The following is a 23,415-nucleotide window of genomic DNA, read 5'->3' as shown; positions in this document are numbered from 1 at the left end:
GAAGTCTCAGGGGTCTACTTAGCAAGAGGCTCTTGTGACACAGGAACGAGGGAGAGGAAAGAACAGGAAGGGTGGGAAGGCCCGAGATAAATCAAGAGGCAAGTCAAGTAACAGAAAAAATATTGAATGCTGGAATTGTAACAAGAAGGGTCACTATAAGCATGAATGTCGTAAGGCTAAGAACGACAAGAAAGGAAAAAAGAAGGAAGATGAATCAGATTCCATTGCGGTACAGATGGTGACGTTGTTATTACTCTTTCAGCAGATCATGATGTTTGTCTCACGGCTACGAGTCAGGACACCGACTGGGTGATTGACTCGGGAGCTTCTTTTCATGCGACTCCATGCAAGGACTTCTTCACAAACTACAAGTCAGGTGACTATGGGACTGTAAAGATGGAAAATTCTGACGTATTGAAGATCGTGGGAGTCGATGATATTTATGTGAAGACCGATGTGGGCTGCACATTGGTTCTTAGGGATGTGAGGCATATCCTAGACCTTCGGGAGCTTCTTTTCATGCGACTCCATGCAGGGACTTCTTCACAAACTACAAGTCAGGTGACTATGGGACTGTAAAGATGGAAAATTCTGACGTATCAAAGATCGTGGGAGTCGATGATATTTATGTGAAGACCGATGTGGGCTGCACATTGGTTCTCAGGGATGTAAGGCATATCCTAGACCTTCGCCTCAACTTGATGTCGACGGGAAGGTTGGATGATGATGGCTATGAAAGCCGGTTTGCTGGTGGGCGTTGAAAGCTCATCAAGGGTTCATTGATCGTGGCCAGAGGAAAGAAGTGTCGCACCCTTTACAAGACAAGCGTCAGTATGTGCAAGGGTGGGTTGAACGCAGCGAAAGATTCAGCTATTAACATGTGGCACAGGTGTCTAGGCCACATGAGTGAAAAAGGGCTTCAGTTACTAGCGAGGAAGTAACTCCTTCCAGACGCGACAAGTACACCTCTCAAAACCTGTCTTGATTGTTTATCAGAGAAACAACATAGAGTTTCATTTGTTAAAACTGTTTCTCATGTTAATAAAGTGCATGTATTAGATTTGATTTATTCTGATGTTTGTGGTCCTATGAGGACAAAAACCTTGGGTGGGGCATTGTATTTTGTTACTTTTATATATGATGCATCTAGGAGGGTTTGGGTGTATGCTTTGAAATCCAAGGACGAGGTCTTTGGTGTGTTTAAATTGTTTCATGCTATGGTCGAGAGAGAGACATGTAGATCATTGAAGTGCATCCGCACTGACAATGGTGGTGAATACATTGGCTACTTCCATGAGTATTGTAAGTCCCTGGGTATACGGCATGAACAGACAGTTCCCAAGACCCCCCAACATAATGGTGTAGCTGAGCGAATGAATCGCACCATCGTAGAGAGAATCAGATGCATGTTATCCTATACAAAATTGCCCAAGACGTTCTGGGGAGAAGCAATGCACACGGCGGTGTATTTGATAAACAGGTCTTCATCAGCCCTGTTGAATAGAGAAGTACCTGAGAAGGTGTGGACTGGACCTGATCCATCGTACAATCATCTCAGGGTGTTTGGATGCAGGGCATCCGTTCACGTACTAGAGGACGAGAGGTCCAAGCTCGATATGAAGATCAGACAGTGTGTATTCTTGGGGTACAGTGATGAAAAATTCAGTTACAGATTGTGGGATCCGACCGAAAAGAAGCTCGTCAGGAGCAGAGATGTGGTATTCTTTGAAGATCAGTGCATATAAGACATTGGTAAGCCAGAGAAGAACCAGCCTAGTTCAGGTGAGCTAGAGGACATGGATCCGATTACTCCTCCCGTGGTGCCTGATGACGGGGGAGTACAGCAAGGTGCAAAGGATGAGAGAGTTCCTTGAGAAGATGGACCAGGGGAGCAGCCTCCACTTGATCCACCTGTTGAGCCATAGGTGAGGAGGTCATCTAGGACAGACAGCCGTCGAAGAGGTACTCGCCACATGAGTACATTATGTTGACTGATGGGGGAGAGCTAGAAGATTATTCTGAGGCCCTAGCCGACGAGCATAAGGGGGAGTGGTTGAAAGCTAGGCAAAAGGAGATGGAATCCTTGCATAAGAACCACACCTACGACATGGTGAAACTACCTAAGGGCAAGAAAGCTTTGAGCAATAAGTGGGTGTTCAGAAAGAAGGTTGAGCAGAAGAATTCACAGACGAGGTTCAAGGCCAGACTTGTGATGAAAGAGTTTGGTCAGAGGAAAGGCATAGACTTCGAGGAGATTTTCTCACCGGTGGTGAAGATGACATCCGTACGGGTGTTGCTTGGGTTGACTGCTAGCATGGATCTGGAGATAGAGTAGTTAGATGTTAAAACTGTCTTTCTCCATGGTGACCTAGAAGAAGAGATATACATGCACCAACCAGAGGGGTTCGAAGTCAAAAGTAAAGAGCATATGGTGTGTAGGCTGAGGAAGAACTTGTATGGGCTGAAACAAGCTCCACGGCAATGGTACAAGAAGTTTGACTCGTTTATGTTGAAGCATGGGTATGACAGAACGAAGTCGGACCACTGTGTGTTCACGCGCAAGTTCTCAAATGGTGATTTTTTAATTCTGCTGTTATACGTTAATGACATGCTCATCATGGGAAAAGACATCAAGAAGATCAATAGGCTGAAATAGGAGTTGAGCAAGTTTTTTCGATGAAAGACTTGGGCCCAGCTAAACAGATCCTAGGAATGGAGATAACCCGTGACAGAAGCAGCAAGAAGCTTTGGCTGTCACAAGAGCGATATATTGAGAAAGTCCCAGAGCGGTTCAATATGAATGCAGCGAAGCCGGTCAGTACTCCACTAGATGGTCACTTCAGATTGAGCGACAGGCAGTGTCCCAAGACGAAGACAGAGGTGGAAGAGATGCAGAAGATACCCTACACGTCAGCTGTAGGAAGTTTGATGTATGCTATGGTGTATACATGCTCAGACATAGCATATGCGGTTGATGTTGTCAGCTGGTATCTTGCCAATCCTGACAAAGAAAATTGGGCAGCGGTGAAATAGATACTGCGGTATCTAAGAGGCTCATCCAGGTTGAGCCTATGCTATGGTGACGGTAAACCTGTGTTAGAGGGCTACATAGATGTAGATATGGCAGGTGACATAGATTCCAGGAAGTATATATCGGGGTTCATGTTCACGTTTACAGGGGAAGTGGTTTCTTGGCAGAGCAAGCTACAGAAGGTCGTAGCATTGTCGACGACAGAGGCCGAGTACATTGCAGTCACAGAGGCATGTAAAGAGATGCTTTGGATGAAGAGGTTCTTACAGGAACTTAGCCTGAAGCAGGAGGAGCACGTGGTCTATTGCGATAGTCAGAGTGCTATACACTTGAGTAAGAATCCAAGTCAGCATTCCAAGTCAAAGCAGATAGAGATTCGGTATCACTGGATCATGGATATTTTGGGACAGAAGGTGTTATAGCTTGAGAAGGTACACACAGACAATAATGGGTCAGACATGATGACCAAGGCTTTGCTTAAGGGCAAGTTTGAGGTTTGTAGAAACCTGTCTGACTTAAAGAATGTGAATCCCTCCTGGGTCAAAAAGGGAGAGATTTGATGGGTTTTTTGACCCATCATCGACCGGTCGTGAGCCCTGCTCGACCGGTCGTGGACTGGTGTACGACCAGTCGTGGGTTCGTGCCCTGACACGACTGGTCGTGGGTGGTTCACAACCGGTCGTGGGTGGTGCTCGACCGGTCGTAAGGTTGGCTCGACCAGTCGTAGTGGAAGGGAGGTTATGCTCGTAGATGTGATCTACCATATCTCAGTGCATTCACGTCCTCGTAATCGGTGAGATCTCTCCATTTTCTTTGGTTTTCTTATTGTTTATTCACTCCTGCATGAGTGAAGAAGGTTGTAACGTTTTACTTCATAGAGAATTGTTGATCTGGATGAGGTCCCGTGGTTTTTACTTCTTTGAGGGTTTTCCATGTAAAAATCTCTTGTTTAGTGTGTGATTGATGCTTTGATTTATTTCATTGCTTTATTATCCATAATTCTGGTTTGTTCTGGAGGGCTAGATCCTAAGGTTTTGTGCAAGGCCCCCAACATTTCCCTTCATAACCATCTACTTGTAGGCCACAAATCTAGAGATTAAGATTGCCTTATCATGTAGATTTTTCAGCTGCAGGCCATCCACGCCGTGAACAACAGAGCAACGGCCTGGATTACCAACCACAGTCTTCATAGACAAAAATTAGTTTATACTGACAAGGTTATTCCCAGCACAGGCACTGAGGGTGCAAAATCCTAAATCCAATACAACCAACTGTACTATGCCAACCATGGGTAAAAGGAAAAAAAGATAGGACCTTGCTGAGTTAGCAGAGAACCTAACAGCCAAGAAACAAAAGATTGTCCTGAGCCAGCCCATTAACATTGCCCGCCTATTCGAATATAAGATTTTTAGCCCTCAGCCAGACATCTTTGACCGAAGTGATCTGCCATTGAAACATCTATTATTCCTCTCCTCCCAAACTGACCACCAAATTGCTAGGATTGCCAGTTCTCCAAATGCTTCTTCTAACTTTGCTGAATCTAACCCCGTGCCAAGTGGGTCCTTTTTTCCAGTACTCTGTTTGAAACACAGGCAAATAAGTAATTATTACATACGCCACCTGTTTGAAATTAATCGGGAATTACATTTCGAAAAGCGGTCCATACAATACCTGTTATTACTGATTTAAATATGTAGGCCCCACCATGATATATGTGAGTTATCCACACCATTTATTCTTTAAAAAAAAAATACATTTTAAGGCATGAAACCAAAAAAGAGACAGATCCAAAGCTCAAGTGGACCACACCTTAGGAAACAATGATCATTAAGACGTCAACGGTTGAAAGTTGTTTTCTCCCTAGGGCCCACATTGATGTTTATTTGTCATCCAACCTGTTCATAAGATCACAGAGTCATCGATAAAGGGGAAACAAAAATATCAACTTGAACCAAAACTTTTGGGGTCCTCAGGAAGCTTTCAATGGTAGGAGTTCAATTCCCATTTTTTTCCTGTGTTGTGGTCCACTTGATCTCTGGATCTGCCTCGTTTTTTGCTCATGCCCTAAAATGAGTTGGCTAAAGGAATGGACGATGTGGATAAAACACACACATCATGATGGGACCCGAGATTTAACAATTTTCTCCTCAAATGATGTGAGGAGTGCTGTAAATGAAAGGGGGCGGTCAACATCACCTTGTAAATCTAACCGGAAATACACAGGTAAATAATTATTACCCATTTACCTGGAATTACCTATGTAATTAGAAAATCAAACAGGCCCTAAAATGAAATGGAAAATTGGAAGGACGGTGTTCATAAAACATATAAATCACGGTAGAATCCTCCTCTAACCAATCCATTTGCCAAACGAGATCTGTACCAGGATTACCCAAAAATATCCCAGATTGGAAGATCTGAACCACCAGTTTGTGCCTTTTTAATGCATTTCCCTTCATAACCATCTACTTGCAGGCCACAAATCCCGAGATTAAGATTGCCTCATCATGTAGATTTTTCAGCTGCAGGCCATCCACGCCGTGAACAACAGAGCAACGGTCTGGATTCCCAACCACAGCCTTCATAAACAAAAATCAGTTTATACTGACAAGGTTATTCCCAGCACAGGCACTGAGGGTGCAAAATCCTAAATCCAATACAACCAGCTGTACCATGCCAACCATGGGTCCTTTTTTCCAGTACTCTTTTTTACCATTAACTGAAAATTTGGGGCAGAGTCCATCCTCTGTAGGTCCCAACACATCAGTGATATGGACCACTGAAAAATGGGCCCCACTAACACCCACCAAAATCCTCAGTATGGGCATCATATGATTCCTCATCACAAACACTATGGCCATTGTATCATCTATTTTTGGTACACAAACCAGAAGAATTTTGAATGAATAATGAACAAATGAAATTCTACAAAAGAGTGAATATTCGACAAATAACTACAGCATTCCGTCCTAGTAAATGAAAGATAACATCTGGGCCAGCGATAGGGCATTCTCCGACTGAGAGAGCTTACATCTCTAGGAAACAAGCTCAGTTTCAACTGTAAAGTCTGTTTGTGTGAGAATATCAAGCTTTGTTTTTTTTTCTTTCTTTCTAAAGGGTTCCAATTCAAAACCCACTGTTGGTATTATGAGTGTGTGGGTCCCACATGCGGGGCCTACATGCACGAAGAACTAGGCTGAAAAGCAACACCCACTATCTGATTCTACCACAAACCTGAATTATCGCATCTCTGGAAGTACATCTTGACGCCAGCAAGCACGCAATCTCCCTCTCCAGAGAAAGATTAATCCCTGTCACAGCAATAAGACAAGTGATGTGAGTTATGTGGGTCTCGCCAAGTTGCATCAGTCCATTTCTCTACATGTGGCATGAAGGTATGCATGGGCTTCCGGTGTGAAAAGTTTGGCACCTTGCTTTGTTGGCGGGGTTATGGCTCTTATGGTTGGAAAGAAATGATAGAACTTTCAGAAATCGGTCGGGTCGAGCTGAGGAAGTGTTTTCCAAGGCAAAATTTCATGTAATAGAATGGGCAGTTGCCACGAAGATCGTAGATCGTTTTCCAGCCAGTTGGGTAGAGCCATAAAGGCTCTTTGGGTGGATGTCTAGTTTTTGTTTTTTTGTATATTATGGCCTTGGCCTTTCATACAATAAATTTTATTTCTAGTCGCTCAAAAAAAGAGTTGAGGTTTAGGATTAGGGCTCATGGAATGTAAGTTGTAGGATTGGGCTTTAGGGTTTTAGGCTTAGGGTTATGGGTTTTAGAGAGAAGAGCAAGGAGCAAAGATCAAGGAGGGAAACTGGGAGGAGGTGGGTTAGCCATACAGATGGACGTACGGTCGTATGGTCAAGGTGGAGTCCATACGGTTGTATGGCTAGGGTAGGTTTAGGTTTAGGTTTAGATGGATTTTGGAGATGATGGGGATGGGTTTAAAGGGAAGCAAAAGGAAAATAAAGAAAAAGAGAGAGAGAGAGAGAGAGAGAGAGAGAGAGAGAGAGAGAGAGAGATATGTAATATTTCCTTGAAAGAAGAGAAAAGAGAGAGATAAGATGGATTCACTCCATGGCTTCACACCACTCCAATCACAGGAGGTTTCCTTTGCTCAAGCAAAAAGAGAAGTTTTTATTCAATGCATGTCAACCCTAGAGCATTCACACGCCCCAGGCTTTATAGTCTTTTGAGGGTATTTTTATCAAAACACCCTTATTATTCTAAAACATTCAAAATACCCCATGTTGCTAAAATATGTCCAAAATACCTCCTAAATCAACTAAAACATAAAAACACCCACAAAATAAATAAAATAACTAAGAAAACAACTAAACTAATGTCCCATGATGTCCGTAGCCAAGATGGCCCAATGATCAAGATGAGCCAACGGGCGGGATGATCCAATGCGAGAAATCCAACAATCCAACGAAAACATCCACTCAATCGAATAGTCTAGATGTGTTCAATAAGCTCCTAATGCAGCTCATATGCATCTTTCCAGTGTAGGGTTTTCAAAGATGCATAAACATGCATGTGAGGTCTTCCAACATGGCTAAGTACTTGATCCGGACCCCATATGATGAACATCCAACCATAGATATGCTGGAACTAGGGCCAAAGCTCTCTTCCACTGGTATACTCTAAATGGTGCTCGAATGTCCTCATCACTTCGTTTTAAGGTGTCATTTTTTGAGGCATTAGGGTAAGGCGTACGATGGCATTAGCATCATTATATATGGTTTTCTATTTTGGGTATGCTCAAATGGTTTTGATTGTAAGAGCCCTTGTCTAGGATATGTTTTCCTGAAGCTGGAAGAAATAGAGCTGCTAGAGCAGTCTACAAATAACCAATTTCATGTATAGTTTTGTTCATCCACACAAGTCTCCAGCCTCTTGTGGGATCTTTCACAACAATATAAACAGTTAAATTCTACATCCAAGATCCAAATGAGGTTGCTAAATCTTCAATATCAATCTCTGAATTCCAGCAAGTACAATCCCTCCCTAAAAAAATTCAATTATTACAACAACATTTAAGGTTGACAATGGGCTGGGCCTGCACCCAGGGAAAACAATTGAATAGAGCCAGTCAGAAGGCCAGGCCCAACCAGTTCAAAACCAGGCCAGGGCCCAGCCCATTGCCAGGCCTCATAACATTATGCTAATTGTTTTCCCACCATATCCATGTCTCGTCAGCATGTCTGAAGCATTCACCAAATATTCTGGGTTTCCTAGAAGTCAGTTGATGTCTATACCCACCCTGGTTAATGATGGCATCCTTTTCTTTTGACTTTTGGTAATACAACGGTACAGTACTATTGTATTGACAATAGTAGAAAGGGAAGCACCCAATTACAAGGTTTAAATCGGTGTATTACGTAACGTATTATTCACTGCTGATACTTCTATGTAGCACTGTGTATCACCCTGTATCGGACTGTTTTGGGCCTAAACAGGGCTGACACACCAGTATTGTTCATGGGCGATACCAGTATGTATCAGGCAATTTCAGACGATTCTTTAAATGTTGATCCCGTATCAATCAGGGTGGGTGTAGATAGTGGCTCACTCAAAAACAGCTGGATGAAGATGTCAATTACAACAACAACAACAAAATAATTATCAAACATTCACAATGTTCATTTGCAAATTTAAATTATGTTATGTATAAAAACAATATTAAAAATTAAAAATTAAAAAAAAAAAACAAGAGAGAGAAAAAAAAAAACACTATGAAATTAGAGATGCTCACAATCATTGGGAATGTTTCCTGAAGGTAGAAATTACATACCTTCAATTTAAATACAACAAAGCCTAAATCCAAATACGTCAAGGCACTCTACTTGTCAGCATGCCTGCGCTTGTGCCTGCGAGGTGCATGATTCACATCGGCATTCTGGGTAGGTTTCCCTGGCTTTTTACTGCAACAAAGGGGGAAAAAAAGACCAAATGAAAAGGATGCAACCGTGATCTTAGTGTACAAACCACAACCAAAGGTACAGGAGAGGAGTGAGAATGAAACATGATCATGATTTCCCAATGAGAACAAACAGAAAACATTCAGAAAGTACTAAGAAAAAAAGAAAAGAGGTGAGGACTAACCAGAAAATGGCTGATAACACCCTATAAAGAAATACAATGGGTAGAGCCAATAAAGCAGAGGCCTACAGTGATTGAAATACAGGTGTGTTATGATAAAACGTGAACAAACTAATGGAGGCACAATTAAAAGGCAAGATCAATGCAGAAACCATGGTAACTGATACATACGATAAACCATACTAGTTCTGTAGTTGCTAGAGGTTCTGTTACCTCATGTTCTTCAGAGTATCCTGGACAATTGCCTGGACCTATAGCAAAATCAAAGAAATCCTGTGAGGCTATAAGAAATCTCAATGATACCAAATCCAAGTCCACTGAAATAAAAGAAAATTTTCCGGATTGATATTCTCACAATGTAGCAAATAGAAAGACATGGAGTTCCCCATTCTCCTATGGACATTATCAATATCAAAAGAACTTGTTAATCAGATAAGTTCAAGAACATGTCACATTAGGTCTTATCATGTATACTTCTAGTGACTTGTCAACCCTAATATTTAAGAGGTATTATAAAATGCTTACACAAAAGGTTCATAAATTACCCTTTGGTTTTTCAGTTTGCACATGTAGGGCCCACGGTTCAGTGATCCAAAATGTTTGATGGGCCTCACTTTGGATGGTCCTTGCAACAAATCCACAGGTTGAATGATCATAGCTGTCGGTGTTTTGCTGTTGAATTTCCTTTGTTGACCATCTCCTTATTGGCCACTAATTGAAGAAATAGATAAGACACATAAAGTTGACTTGGTTAACGAGGCAGTAACGTCTAAAGGAACCGATTAAGGTCCGAAAGCTATAAGTCACCTGACCGACCATAAAATCGACCCTTATTAGATCGGTTATAGTGTCGGCTATCAGATAAAGAAAGATATTAGTCATAGATTGATTCCGTTTCGTTTGACATAAGGCAAAAGGCCCCATCCTTGTAGCCAACCGAAACTTGTGTATTATTAGAGTTGGTTAAGGCCGAGCCATGCAAGGGAAAGGCGGTGTAAACTTAAATGCCATCCCGAAAATCTTGTATAAAGATCTCTGATCCCGAGAATCTCGGGATCGGGTGATATCTGGAAATGAGATCTAATCAAATCTCCTGAAAACAGGGAAGAGAATCCCCGCACGCCGGGACTTCTCGCTCCTAGAAAAGAAAGACTCTCCAAGATCAAAGGTATGCAGAAAATACCTCAAAACAATCCTCTTCCTGTCCAGTCGCTGACTTAAGCATCGGAGGTTCCCCAGCTCTAGCCAGGGTCTCCTTTACCTTGTTATTGTGCAGGTTACGACACAAGGAGGAGGCGCTACGGGTTTTTTACATCAACAGTTTGGCGTCGTCTGTGGGATCGATATAAAAAGTTGTTTTCTACACTCTACCCAAGAGCTGTACAAAGTGTTCCAATGGCAAGGACTAGAAGAACGGTCCAGGAAGAGCCAGATGATGCCGCTGTTACTGGACTGCCGGGTGCTAGTGCTACCCAAGGAGCTCAGAATTAGCCTGATAATCTCCAAGACTCTGCCACTCGCCTAGCAGCCTCTGCCGCAACAAGAAATACCCAACGGAACCAAGGCAATGGGTGATTGGACAAGGAGGTTCAAGACCTCAGATCCGACATAAATTTTATAAAGCAACTGTTGGAACAGATGCATTGTCACCAAGTGCGACAAGTTCAATAGTCCCATCTCGGTCAGACAACGAACGTCCCGCAACAATGTGAACACCCCCAGCCTGTTGCTCCTCGATCTATCCCTCAGTCGGGTCAGCCCCATGTCTCGTCCGAGCCAGCGCCCGCTCATTCCGCGACAGTTGTGCTACCCCCTACCGATCTCCGACACGAAATAGATTGACGAAGGCGCAGCCGGCCTCCGGTTGAGGGTATGTCAGAAAGCAATGAACCCTGGAAAGCTAATCTGCAAGACATCAGGAGGGAAGTACAGGAAGAAATCGCTGACATAAAACAAGGTTGAGATACACGTCAGATAAGTTCCAAAACGAGAGCGTCCCCCTTTGTAGAAGAGATAATGCAAGCTCAGCTACCAGAATGATTCCGTCTTCGTCAAATTACACTTTTCACTGGTAAAACCGATCCAACTGAGCACATTGAATGTTTTCGAACGTCCATGGAACGACACGATGCCTCGGATGCGGTGATGTGCCAAGCCTTTTCCCTCACTTTAGCCGATGTAGCTCGGCTTTAGTTCAAACAGCAGAAACCAAAGTCCATGAGTTCATCTGCGGAGCTCAGTAGTGCGTTTCTCACTAACTTCATTGGTGGGAAGAAGAAATTGAAGCCCCCTACACATCTGAACAATATAGTTCAGAAAGAAGGAGAACTACTGAAAGATTACATCAAGCGATTCAATTTTGAATCGCTCCAAGTCCAGAAACATTCAGAGGAAATGACACTCAACTCAATCATGCGAGGTGTGAAGAATAAGCCATTTCTGGCATCCCTAGACAAAAATCCACCTATGACTCTAGCCGAGTTCATTACTCGGTCGGATAAGTATGCAGATGCCGAGGAAACATAGAATTTGCGTGAAGCTACCCAGAATACAAAAGCCCCAGCCAAAGAGTCAGCCAAAAAAGAAGTTGACTCGACTGGAGGCAAAAAGCGCAAGGACGACCGAACGCGCGATGAACGTAAGTCGGAAAAGCGACCCGACCGAAAGTTTTTGACATACACCCCACTCAACAAACCTCAAGAGTAGGTTTTGATGGAGATCAAAAGTAAGGGATTCGTGAATTGGCCAGATAAGCTTCGGAGTAATCCTAACCGACGAAGCAAAAGTAAGTATTGCCATTATCATCGTGATCACGGGCATAATACGAGTAACTGTTTCCATCTGAAAGAAGAGATTGAAAGGCTCATCCGAGATGACCGACTCAAGAAGCACATCGAAAGAACCGGGACAACGGAAGAACGCCCAGGGGATAACCGACCTACGGAAGAAATCCGAACGATAGTCGGTGGCCCCCAAGGCGGAGGCGACTCAAACAACGCTCGAAAAAATTATGCCAGGAGCATCAGTCGGCCCGAGTCCGAGATCCTGATTATAGCCCGACCTTCGAAGGAAAAGAAGAGAAGGAAAAGAAGAGAGAAAAATGCTGCATCTTTTTCACCGATGAAGATGCCTGAGGCATTTACCATCCCCACGATGATGCGGTGGTCATCACTCTTACCATCGCGAACCGAAGGGTGTTCCGCATACTCGTCGACACAGGATCGTCTACTGATGTGTTGTTCACTTAAGCGTTCAACAAAATGGGTGTTGAACGATCAGAACTATGGCCGGTTCGTACCCCATTAATCGAATTCTCAGTGGGACAGATACTCTAAGAAGGAATCATCTCACTGCCACTTACGCCAGGAAACCCTCTGCATCAGATGACAGTAATAGTCGACTTTCTGATAGTCAATCAATCATCCGTTTACAACGCAATACTCGGCCGACCCTCTCTGAGTCTCCTTCAAGCTGTGGTATCTACATACCATCTTTCCATGAAATTTCCGACCGAGTCAGGAGTAGGAATCGTCAAAGGAGTCAGCAAGATGCACGACGCTGTTATGTGACAACCGTAAAAGCTCCAGCCGAGGTGTCTATGATCAAATTATTGGACCCCAGGGTCGGGACGCATGAACGAGGGCAACCGGTGGAAGACCTTATCTCGATACCTTTGGTCGAGACAGATGAATCCAAAACGGTGTAAATTGGCTCGTTTCTGCGATCGCCATTGAAAGATAACTTGATAGCTCTTCTCCGACACTATGCCGATGTATTTGCATGGAGCCACGAAGACATGCTAGGAATCGATCCATCGGTGATTACTCATCGACTCAACATCGATCCGACCTATCGGCCGATCCGACAGAAGCAACGTCCGCTTGACCCTGAAAGGTACGCAGTCATTGAAGAAGAGGTCAGCAAGCTCCTCCAGGCAAAATTCATAGAAGAGATATACTACCCAGAATGGGTAGCTAATGTCGTACTTGTGAAGAAAGCCAATGTGAAGTGGCGAGTCTATATTGACTATACCGACCTAAACAAAGCTTGCCCAAAAGACGGCTTTCCTCTCCCGAGGATCGATCAGTTGGTAGATAGCACTGCAGGACATGAACTTCTTAGTTTTATGGATGTTTATTGAGAGTATAATCAAATTGTAATGCATCATTCTGATAAATCTAAAACTACATTTATCACCGACAAAGGCCTTTATTGTTACCAAGAGATGTCATTTGGTTTGAAAAATGCTGGAGCGACTTATCAAATATTAGTCAACAAAATATTTGCTCGGCAAATCGGCCGAACCATGGAAGTATACATTGATGACATGCTCGTCAAAAGTATACACGCGGCCGATCATACAGCCGACCTAAAGGAGATGTTCTTGATCTTACGTAAGTTCCAGATGAAGTTGAATCCGAACAAATGCGCCTTTGGCGTAAGCTCAAAAAAGTTCCACGGATTCCTAGTTAGTCAGTGAGGGATCGAGGCAAACCCGGAGAAGATCAAGGCATTGCTTGATATGGAATCTCCGAAAATAATAAAAGACATACAACGGCTGACCAGACGAATAGCCGCACTCAACTGTTTCCTTTTCTGAGCCACTGATAAATGTCTCCCATTCTTCAAACAACTGAAGGGACGACAAACGGTGTATTGGATGGAAGAGTGCGAAGCAGCATTTCAACAATTGAAGTCTTATCTCGGATCTCTGTCTCTCTTATCAAAACCCGAGCCCGGAGAAGCTCTACTTTTGTATCTTACAGTGTCCGAGGCAGCAGTTAAATCGGCTTTGATACGAGAGCATGAAGGAAAATAACTACCAGTCTATTATGTCAGCAAAACATTATTACTGGCAGAAACAAGATATCCTCTTCTGGAAAAAGTGGCTTTAGTCCTAGTAGGTTCTTCGCGATGACTTCGGCCATACTTCCAAGCTCATACCATTGTTGTGACGACCGACCTACCACTGCGTTAGATTCTACAGAAGCCAGAAGCTTCCGGCCGACTTACGAAATGGGTGATTGAACTTAGTGAATTCGACATTCAATATAAGCCGAGAGTAGAGATCAAAGGGCAAGCCATAGCCGACTTCATTGCTGAAGTAACACCGCAAGCTGATTCAATGATTGAGTTGGCTATCGAGCCCATTGAGGAATAGATGATCACTTCTCCCGAATTCGCACCCGACCTAAAACCCTAGAAGCTGTATGTCGATGGCTCTTCCAACTCAAAGGCAAGCGGGGCAGGAGTGGTTTTGGAAACTCCCGATCAAACCTACATGCAGTATGCCTTACGACTTGGATTTCAAGCCTCGAACAATACAACAGAATATTAAGCTTTATTACTCGGACTCCGACTCGCAGTGAGGCTTGGCGTCACACATCTCAACGTCTTTAGCGATTCACAGCTAGTCATCAATCAAGTTACCAGTGTGTATCAAACACGAAAGGAACAATTGAAAGCGTACATAGAGAAAGCTAAAGAACTGATCGGCAGCTTTCAGCTTTGTGTCGTCACTCGGATCCCTCGGATAGGAAATGTCAAAGCCGACCTATTAGCAAGACTCGCCTCTGCTGATGAAGACGACATACCTAAGTCCGTTCCGATTGAGTACGTCGCTAAGCCAAGTATTAATGAACCAGCTAGCCCGACTGTGCTCACTATTGATTCAGAACCTACCTGGTTTGACCCAATCGTCCGATATCTCGACAACAAAGAGTTGCCCGAAGATCGTGTCGAGGCTCGACGATTGAAAATTCGAGCTTCCCGTTATACTATACTTAACGGGACCTTATATAAAAAGGGTTACTATGCTCCGCTGCTACGTTGTTTAAATCTTAGTGAAGCTGAGTACGTACTGAGGGAAATTCATGAAGGAATTTACGAAAACCACTCAGGAGTACGATCACTCGCACACAAGGTCTTACGTCAGGGATATTACTGGCCGACTATCCAACACGACGCTAGTAAGCTGGTCCAGAGGTGCGACAAATGTCAGCTATTCGCGATCGTCCTGAGACAACTTCCTGAAGAACGAACTCCCATGACCAGTCCTTAGCCCTTTACGCAATGGGGCATTGACATTATTGGCCCACGCCCTATAGGGAAGGGCTAGACCAAGTTTGTTGTTGTAGCAGTGGACTACTTCACAAAATGGGCCGAGGCAAAGCCATTGGCAAGGATAACTAAACAGAAGATCACGAACTTTGTATGGAAAAAGATTGTCTGTCGGTTCAGTATACCTCGGATTATTATTACCGATAATGAGAAGCAGTTCGATAACAGGAGCTATCGAGAGATGCGCGATAATCTCGGAATCAGAAATGTGTATTCATCACCCCATCATCCTCAGACGAACAGACAGGTCAAGGCAGTCAATAAGATCATCAAGCAGCATCTCTGAACCAAGCTTGACCGAGCCAAAGGAGCATGGGCCAAAGAAATCCCGAAGATATTATGGGTGTACCGAACCACGGCTCGAACTGCTACCGGAGAAACCCCTTTCTCCCTTACTTATGGCTCGGAAGCAGTCACCCCAGTTGAGATCGGGTTGCCTTCAACCGAGTCAGTTCATTCAACGAGGAGGATAATGAAGAACGCTTATCTCTCGGACTCGATTTTGTAGACGAACAGAGAAAAAAAGCTCGACTACGAATGATGGATCGGCAACAGCAAGTGACTCAATTCTACAATACCCGAGTCAAAGTCAGGCATTTTCGAGTTGGGGACATGGTCCTTCGAAAAACATTCCTTAATACCAAGGAGGTTGGCGCGGGCACACTGGGACCTAATCGGGAAGGGCTGTCTCAAGCATCATCCGACTGGGAACGTATCGGCTGGAAGACCTAATCGGGTAGTTACTGCCTCATCCGTGGAATGCCGAGCATCTAAAAATTTATTATCCTTAGATCGGATTAGTCAAGTACTGAAAAAGACTCAAAGATGACAAGCATGTAAACTAAATTAAAATGAATAAAAACATCAAGTATATTCATTCATCAGTGTGTTTGTTACATCGGGTTACATCTTGACTCGGCGCTACATTGATAGAGTAAAAGTGCTAAAAGCAAAAGGAAACGTTGGCCATGACAGGTGAGGTTCTTTCTCGGCTGTAAATACTCTCAAGCCTACCCTGGAGCTCGATCTGCTTGAAGAGCTGGTGTGAGTGCTAAAAGTGGAGTTGATGAGGGTACCAAAATGGAGCTGATGAGGGTACCAAAAATCGAGCTCTAAGGAAGCTGACTCGGGAGATAGCTCGGACTCAGTTGGCACCATCACTCGGAGCAACCCTTGGAGCTGCCTCGGGCTCGCCCTCGACACCAGCCGCGGCATCAGTAGGCCCGACAACTTCATCTTCCGGAGCTTCAGACCCTGAAGCACCTTCTTCAAACCTCGAGAGATCAAGGTTGGGAAAGGATCGCTTCATCACCAGGATACAGGCAATGTATCCACTCTGATACAAGCGGTCCCTCTCATCCGTGAACTCTGGGGATTCAAGAAAGGCTTGTACAGCCTTCTCCCCGGCCTCTTTCTTGGCGACCTCTAGGATGCCCTTTGTCTCGATTGTTAGCCGAGCCAACTTCTCCTCGGCAGAATCGCGAGCCAAGCGGTGTAACCGACTTTCTTCCTGAGCCTCCTTCAACTGCAAGGCCATGTGGGCATACTCAGCTTTGGCGTCCTCAGCCACCTTCCGAGCAATCCCCAGCTCGCCAGTCAGTCAACCAACCCGAGCCAAATTGAACTCAGCCTGAGCTTCCGCCTCCGCTGCCCATTTCTGAGCTGCTTCGACGTCCGCCACTTCTTTCTCGGCTTCTGTCAGATCAATACTGGCCCTCAGCAAGCAAGGGGTGAGCTGCGAAGGAAAACGACAAAGTCAAATCAAGACAGGAGAAGGTAATAAGCTAAGAAGATAAGTTCGGGTTTTACCTTTAGCAGGATCTTCACAGCATGAGAGAGTATTCGACTTCCAGGGGCTTCGAAGATGGAAGCGAACTCTTTCTCGCTCTCGTGAGAAATAGCCCAAGGGATCAGGTCGGTCACAGCCCACCTAAAGGCCGACGTGTCCTATTGAGCCGTCTCCCCCCTTGAAGTCTCTCCTCTCTGCTCCTTTCTCGGTTCCGGGACCCACTCCACAACAGGTCCTGGCTCAGAAGCCGCTTGGGGATCGGTAGGGACTGCGTTCGCATCTTCTGCCCTTTCTTCAGGGTCAGAAAGTACCATGACGGTCGGGACGATCGGGGCAGAGGTAACAGGGGTGAATGGCTCCTTAGCCTTTGAAGCTGTCTTCGCCTTCTTTGAGGGCCGAGGTTCCAACATAAGAACTGACCTCGAAGGAGCCTTCATTTTTATGCTGGTTTCAGAAGAGGCCGAGCTTCAACCATATCTGTATTAGACGAGGTAAAAAAGTTAAGCAAAATCCAGGAGAAATGCGTCAGAACGACTAGAGAATATCTGTCACAGAAGAATCTAGACCTGAGAGAAGGAGACGCTCTGGTTGCAAAAGATTCTTACAAGATCGATCCTCTGGACTTAGCGCCCTTAGTTTCCTGATCCGAGCTAGAACGTTGGCTCCCAACTTCGCCCTTCTACTGGGGATCTCTGTAGAAGACATCCAGTCAGAATCCAAGGCAATATAGCAAGAAAAGACACAGAAAGGATACACTGAGTCACCTGCTTCAGAGAATGCCGGAGGAACGCGAGCTTCAAAGAGCCCAGACTCGGCAGTCTCCCAGCGACCGCACACCCAGAACCATCTCTCTCTCTCCAGTGCTTATTGGAGATGGGAGGGTCAGTTATCAAAGAGCTGCCCTTATTTCGCCAAACACTTAAAAAGTACCAACCGAGCTGTTGGGGGTTTGGTCGCACCTGATACAGATAGAGAAACTCATCAATGGTCAGTAGAGGCTACTCTGCCTCAGCCCATAACACTGAACATCTGAACAAGTTCCTCCACCTGTTCGGAACTATTTGCCCGAGAGCAATACGAAGCCTGAAAAGAAAATCCCGAACAACGGGTTGAAGGGCCAGACGTAACCCGCATTGCAAGGCAACTTGAAAAATCGCGACCATCCCAGGAGGAGGATGGTCAGGCAATTCACTTGGGAGAGAAAGGCAGAGAATCACTGAGTCGGGGACATGATACCCTACTCGAATTCTATCCAAATCTCCCTCAGTTAAAACTGAGGGAACCAGACCCTTTTGTTCGTCTCCAGTCTCCCCTCCCTCGGTAACCTCTTCCTCTTCAGCTGCCGATTCAACAACCCGAGCCAATCTCCGCAGAGGAACCGACCCAGTGGTTCCCCCAAACTCTGTCCTCGTTGGTCTCCTAAGAGGAACCGACTCAACAGGTTCCTCAAATTCTTCTTCTTCCTCTTCTTCCAAGTCATCCCCAGGAAAATGGGGAGTGGATCTGCCAGGGGCATGCCTTAAGCCAAAAGGACCTGCTGGAGCAGGACGTTCCGCTGAAGTCCCACCAGACATCCTAGCAGTAAGTTAGAAAGCTTCATTGGCGCTAATCGCCTTCTCCGCCAGTAAAGAGGGCGATTCTGAGACATTCCAAAGATGCTTCGTTTCGCCCTCATCACTGAAAATCTCCTCTCGGGGACTTGAAGAATACATTGCCATTAAAAGTTTAAAGAGAAAGGGAGGGAGAGAACTCACTGGAGATGCGAAAAATACGCAAACAAGGAAGCAAAGGGGAAAATGAAGATGAAAATGGTAAAGGAAGAGTAGACAGTGGAGGGAAATCGAATGCAGGAGCGGACGCGAAAATGAAAAAAATGATCCTGCTCCTCCTTTTATAGCCGAGCCACGTGGCACCAGCATTTAAGGAAGAGTCGAATCAACGCCAGTCTCGACTCCCCCGCCCGACACGTGGCGCATGCCGACTAACGCCATAACCGCCCTTGCCACATGTCCGACGCTGATAAGCGGGAAAAGCATTCTGACGGCTGTCTGCTCGTGTGACCTCGAGTAACGAACCAACGTACGTTGGGGACGACACAAGAAGCATTAATTGCTCCATCATAACCTCGGCCTCCGGGGTGCATCGACTTAAAGACGTAATACTCCTTAGTGCCGACATAGCTAACACAAGGAGTAGGGGGCTTACTGTTGGGGAAAAATATGATAAGTCCGAAGACCCGGTTATGGAATGGACCGATTATACCGACACTGCTCAAGGGTTCGAGGTAACAGGCCAGTCCGAGATAAGATAAAGCCTAAAGGAGAGACTTAGCTCGGTTTGTGGGGAATAAATCTCGACCGAGACTTAGAGAGTCAAGATCCGTAGGCCAAATAGATAAGACACATAAAGTTAACTCGGTTAACGAGACAGCAACGTCTAAAGGAACTGATTAAGGTTTGAAAGCTATAAGTCACCTGACCGACCATAAAACCGACCCTTATTAGATCGGTTATAGTGTCGGCTAACGGATAAAGAAAGATATCGGTCATAGACCGATTCTGTTTCGTTCGACAGAAGGTAAAAGGCCCCATCCTTGTAGCCAGCCGAGACTCGTGTATTTTTAGAGTTGGTTAAGGCCGAGCCATGCAAGGGGAAGGCGGTGTAAACTTAAATGCCATCCCGAAAATCTTGTATAAAGATCTCTGATCCCGAGAATCTCGAGATCGGGTGATATCTAGAAATGAGATCTAATCAAATCTCCTAAAAATGGGGAAGAGAATCCCTACACGCCGGGACCTCTCGCTCCTATAAAAGGACTCTCCAAGATCAAAGGTACACAGAAAATACTTCAAAACAATCCTCTTCTTGTCCAGTCGCTGACTTAAGCATCGGATGTCCACGGTTGAACCCTTCACCCACAGTGATGTTCATTTGTCATCCAACCTGTTGATGAGGCCACGAAGACCTTCATGAAAACACAAATAATCCCTAAACCAAACCTCCCAAACTGTTTCGGGGGAACACCATGTTGTATGTGTGCCATATAATGATTAGATGCCCCAGGGACACCGAAAAATCAGACTATTCAAAAACTCAATTGGGCCACACACGCCACACCGTGTCTCTCTCTCTCTCTCTCTCTCTCTCTCTCTCTCTCTATATATATATATATATATATATATATATATATATAAAGGTTTTAGGTGTGATTTTTCACTTCTTCCTTTTCTTTGGTGTGGCCTACTCGAATGTCTGATTGAGCTAATTTGTGGGCTCCAGTTGAACTTGAGGTGGCCCCACACAATGGAGGGAATAGATGTCATGTAAGCATCACACCCAAGGATGCAGTTTCGCTGGATCCTAAGGAACCACTGAAGTTGGATCTGTTCATTTTTGGGCTCCTACCTTAAAATGATCTGAGAAAATGAATGGACGGTGTGGATAAACAGATACACACGATGGGCCCCACAAGAGCTCTGGTCGGACGGCTTACTGTCCGACTCGGGTTCGGACGCAATTTGCTTCCAAAGCAAAGCAGACGCCCGCAACGGTTCTGGCCGTTGGCCGTTATGGCCGCAGCTCGGCTATGAAAACTGGCAGGTTAGAGCATCAGGTGCCGAATAACCCTTCCGAAATGTTGGTTTTCACACCGCTACAAAGTGTAACGGCTTTTGCACCGTCCCGCAAGCAGTATCACCTCTTTCCACCCTCAATCCCTCTATCGCTGGTAAAATACGAAAGATCTTTGATCATCGGCAAATCCATGCAACCAAACTGCAAATCATCAGATTCCGAAGAAACCCATTTCAAGAATTCAGAGATCTTGAATAAACGTACTAGATTTTTCGACATCGAAGGTGGGAATTCGAAGAAATTTGGGTTTTTGAAGAACCCGGCATTGGTAGCGGATGTTTCTTCAATGGGTTCAGTGATCAGAGAGTGGACTGAGATCGGATTGTACGAGGATGCAATTGGGCTTTATTCAGAAATTTTGAGTTTTGGCGTTCCGGCTGATGAGTTCTCATGTTTTCCGTGTTTGATCAAGGCGTTTGGCAAGCTCCGAGATTTGGGAAAGGCGAAACAGATTCATGGGCATGTTTTAAAGATTGGGGTTGCGAAGGATGTTTACATCCATAATTCCTTGTTCGTGATGTATTGGGAATGTGGTGCGGTTGATGATGCAGTGGACATGTTTGATAGAATGCCTGAACTAGATACAGTCTCGTGGAATATAATGATATTGGGTTTTAACCGATCAATGAGGCCTTTGGCCAGGCTCAAATTTTTTTCTCAGATGCGAGATTCAGGTATGAAGCCGAAGCGGGTGACTTGTCTTTCAGCTCTGTCGGCATGTGCTTCTTGTGGGTCTTTGGCTACTGGGCGGGAGATACATGCCTTTGTTGTGAAAAATGGGTTGGATTCCGACGTTGCTTTGGTCAGTGGGATTGTCGATATGTACATGAAATGTGGGGATTTAACGAATGCGGAGCACGCTTTCACAAGAACAAGGATAGGAAGTAACACGGTTGCTTGGAATGCGATGATTTCAGGTTATGTTTACAACAGGTGTCCAGTCGAGGCATTGATATTGTTTCACAAAATGCTCATATTGGGCGTAGAATCTGATTTCTCAACAATGGTATCCATTCTAGTATCATGTTCACATTTATCACTAATGGGTTGCGGAATGATGCAAGGGTTGAAACAGCGGTTTTGGACATGTATTTTAAGTGTGGCGATATTGAAGCTGGTCTGAAAATATTCAAACAGATCCCGAATAAGAATTCTGTTACGTGGGGTGCTATAATCTCTGGTTGTGCTCAAAATTCCCATCCTGCTAAGGCCTTGGAACTGTTTTCTCAGTTCATTTCTGTAGGAGGCAGAGCAGATTTTCTCACTGTTATTTCTGTTCTTCGAGCATGTTCATCCATGACCCTTAAGCTCAATGGCATGGAAATCCATGGATTTTCGATCAAAATGGGATTTGATTCCGATGTTTTTGTTGGTGGTGCACTGACCGATATGTACGCAAAGTGCGGAGATATCAGGTCTGCTCGAAAGATGTTGCTTAGATTACCAAAGAGGGATGTGGTGGCATGGAATGCTTGGATAGCTGGGTATACTCAGAATGATTATACAGACAATGCTCTGATGGGATTTCGAGATATGCAGCTTGAACATGTGAGACCCAATACTGTAACCGTCGCATGCATTCTCACCGTCTGTTCACGGCTATCGGCATTTGTCCTTTGTAAACAGATCCATTGTTACATTTTACGAAACAGTTTGGAATTGAATGTTCCTGTTAGCAATTCCCTTCTAGCTACTGATGCTCGATGTGGGGATATAAACGGTGCCCTTTATTTGTTCTGGAAGATGCCTGAAAAGGATGAAATTTCATGGAATTCGATGATATCTGGGCTTGGAATGCATGGCTGTACAGATGAAGTGTTTGCATTGTTCTATGAGATGAAAGCCGTGGGCATGAAGCCTGACCACATAACGTATACTTCTGTTCTTTCTGCATGCAGCCATACAGGGAGGGTGAATGAAGGGTGGCAACATTTTAGAAGCATGAGTGATGAATATGGGATTCTCCCAACACTTGAACGGTATACTTGCATGGTAGATCTGTTGGGCCGAGCGGGCCATCTAGATGGAGCATATGATCTGATCATGCACATGCCTTGTGAGCCTGATGCCTATGTCTGGGGTTCATTGCTCGGGTCTTGCAAAATCCATGGGGATAAACTGTTAGCAGAACGAGCGGTGAGCCAAATTTTCAGATTCAATGCAAGAAGTACTGGATACCACGTGCTCCTGTCTAATCTGTATGAAGATTTTGGGGAATGGGACGGCGATTCAAGGATTAGAGCAGGCATGAAAGACAAAGGCCTGAAGAAAAGGCCTGGGTGCAGTTGGATTGAAGTGAATAATGAGGTTCATGTATTCCTTGCTGGTGATCCCTCACATTCTCAATCAGAGGACATATATGCCGTCCTTGAAATATTGACAGAAAAAGATCAAAGAGGAAGGATGCAGCCCATAGATACATTCAGCAAGCAAAGGACATGACAAAGCTACCTAGAGAAGCGATCTTCCATTATAAGTTGTTGGAAACCTTGCTGCAGGACCTGTGCTTGCTTAGGCCAAGGAATGTGAACTTGCAAAGGACGGTCTCAGAAAAAACACAAGCACCCCACACGTGCCAATTCAGCACACATATGTGAGATCTGGACTGTTCTTTCTAGCTGTCTGTGGTGAATGTGCTCAAATCTTTGGGTGGGCCACACATGAAAAAAAATGGACGGTTAAATGATATGTACTAGAAAATTTCCCTGATCAGGTGTTATCAGTCTCATCGGC

The 23,415-nt window shown here is 44.7% G+C and overlaps 1 protein-coding gene and 1 long non-coding RNA gene across 3 annotated transcripts; one reads left to right on the top strand and one right to left on the bottom strand.

Moving 5' to 3' along the window:
- Positions 1 to 5,927: 5,927 nt before the first annotated feature.
- LOC131256633 (uncharacterized) lies at positions 5,928 to 9,386 on the bottom strand. 2 transcript variants are annotated; one of them, XR_009176896.1, is made up of 4 exons: positions 9,312 to 9,386; positions 9,144 to 9,205; positions 8,833 to 8,962; positions 5,928 to 6,342 (listed from the first exon to the last, which is right to left on the bottom strand). It is a non-coding gene; the product is annotated as an uncharacterized LOC131256633 (long non-coding RNA). The 2 variants fall into 2 exon arrangements; XR_009176897.1 differs by lacking the exon at positions 5,928 to 6,342 and adding an exon at positions 6,387 to 8,620.
- An 11,249-nt stretch (positions 9,387 to 20,635) lies between these two features.
- Positions 20,636 to 23,124, top strand: LOC131256272 (pentatricopeptide repeat-containing protein At5g16860-like). Its single transcript, XM_058257258.1, has 2 exons — positions 20,636 to 21,615; positions 21,702 to 23,124. The coding sequence occupies exons 1-2, from the start codon at positions 20,636 to 20,638 to the stop codon at positions 23,122 to 23,124; spliced, it is 2,403 nt and encodes an 800-aa protein (XP_058113241.1).
- The last annotated feature ends 291 nt before the right edge of the window (positions 23,125 to 23,415 follow it).

This window comes from Magnolia sinica, chromosome 9, assembly GCF_029962835.1.
Source record: "Magnolia sinica isolate HGM2019 chromosome 9, MsV1, whole genome shotgun sequence".
In the NCBI taxonomy this organism is placed as follows: domain Eukaryota; kingdom Viridiplantae; phylum Streptophyta; class Magnoliopsida; order Magnoliales; family Magnoliaceae; genus Magnolia; species Magnolia sinica.
The sequence above is the reverse complement of the archived record's forward strand: the minus strand, read 5'-3'. Positions and strand labels throughout refer to the sequence as shown.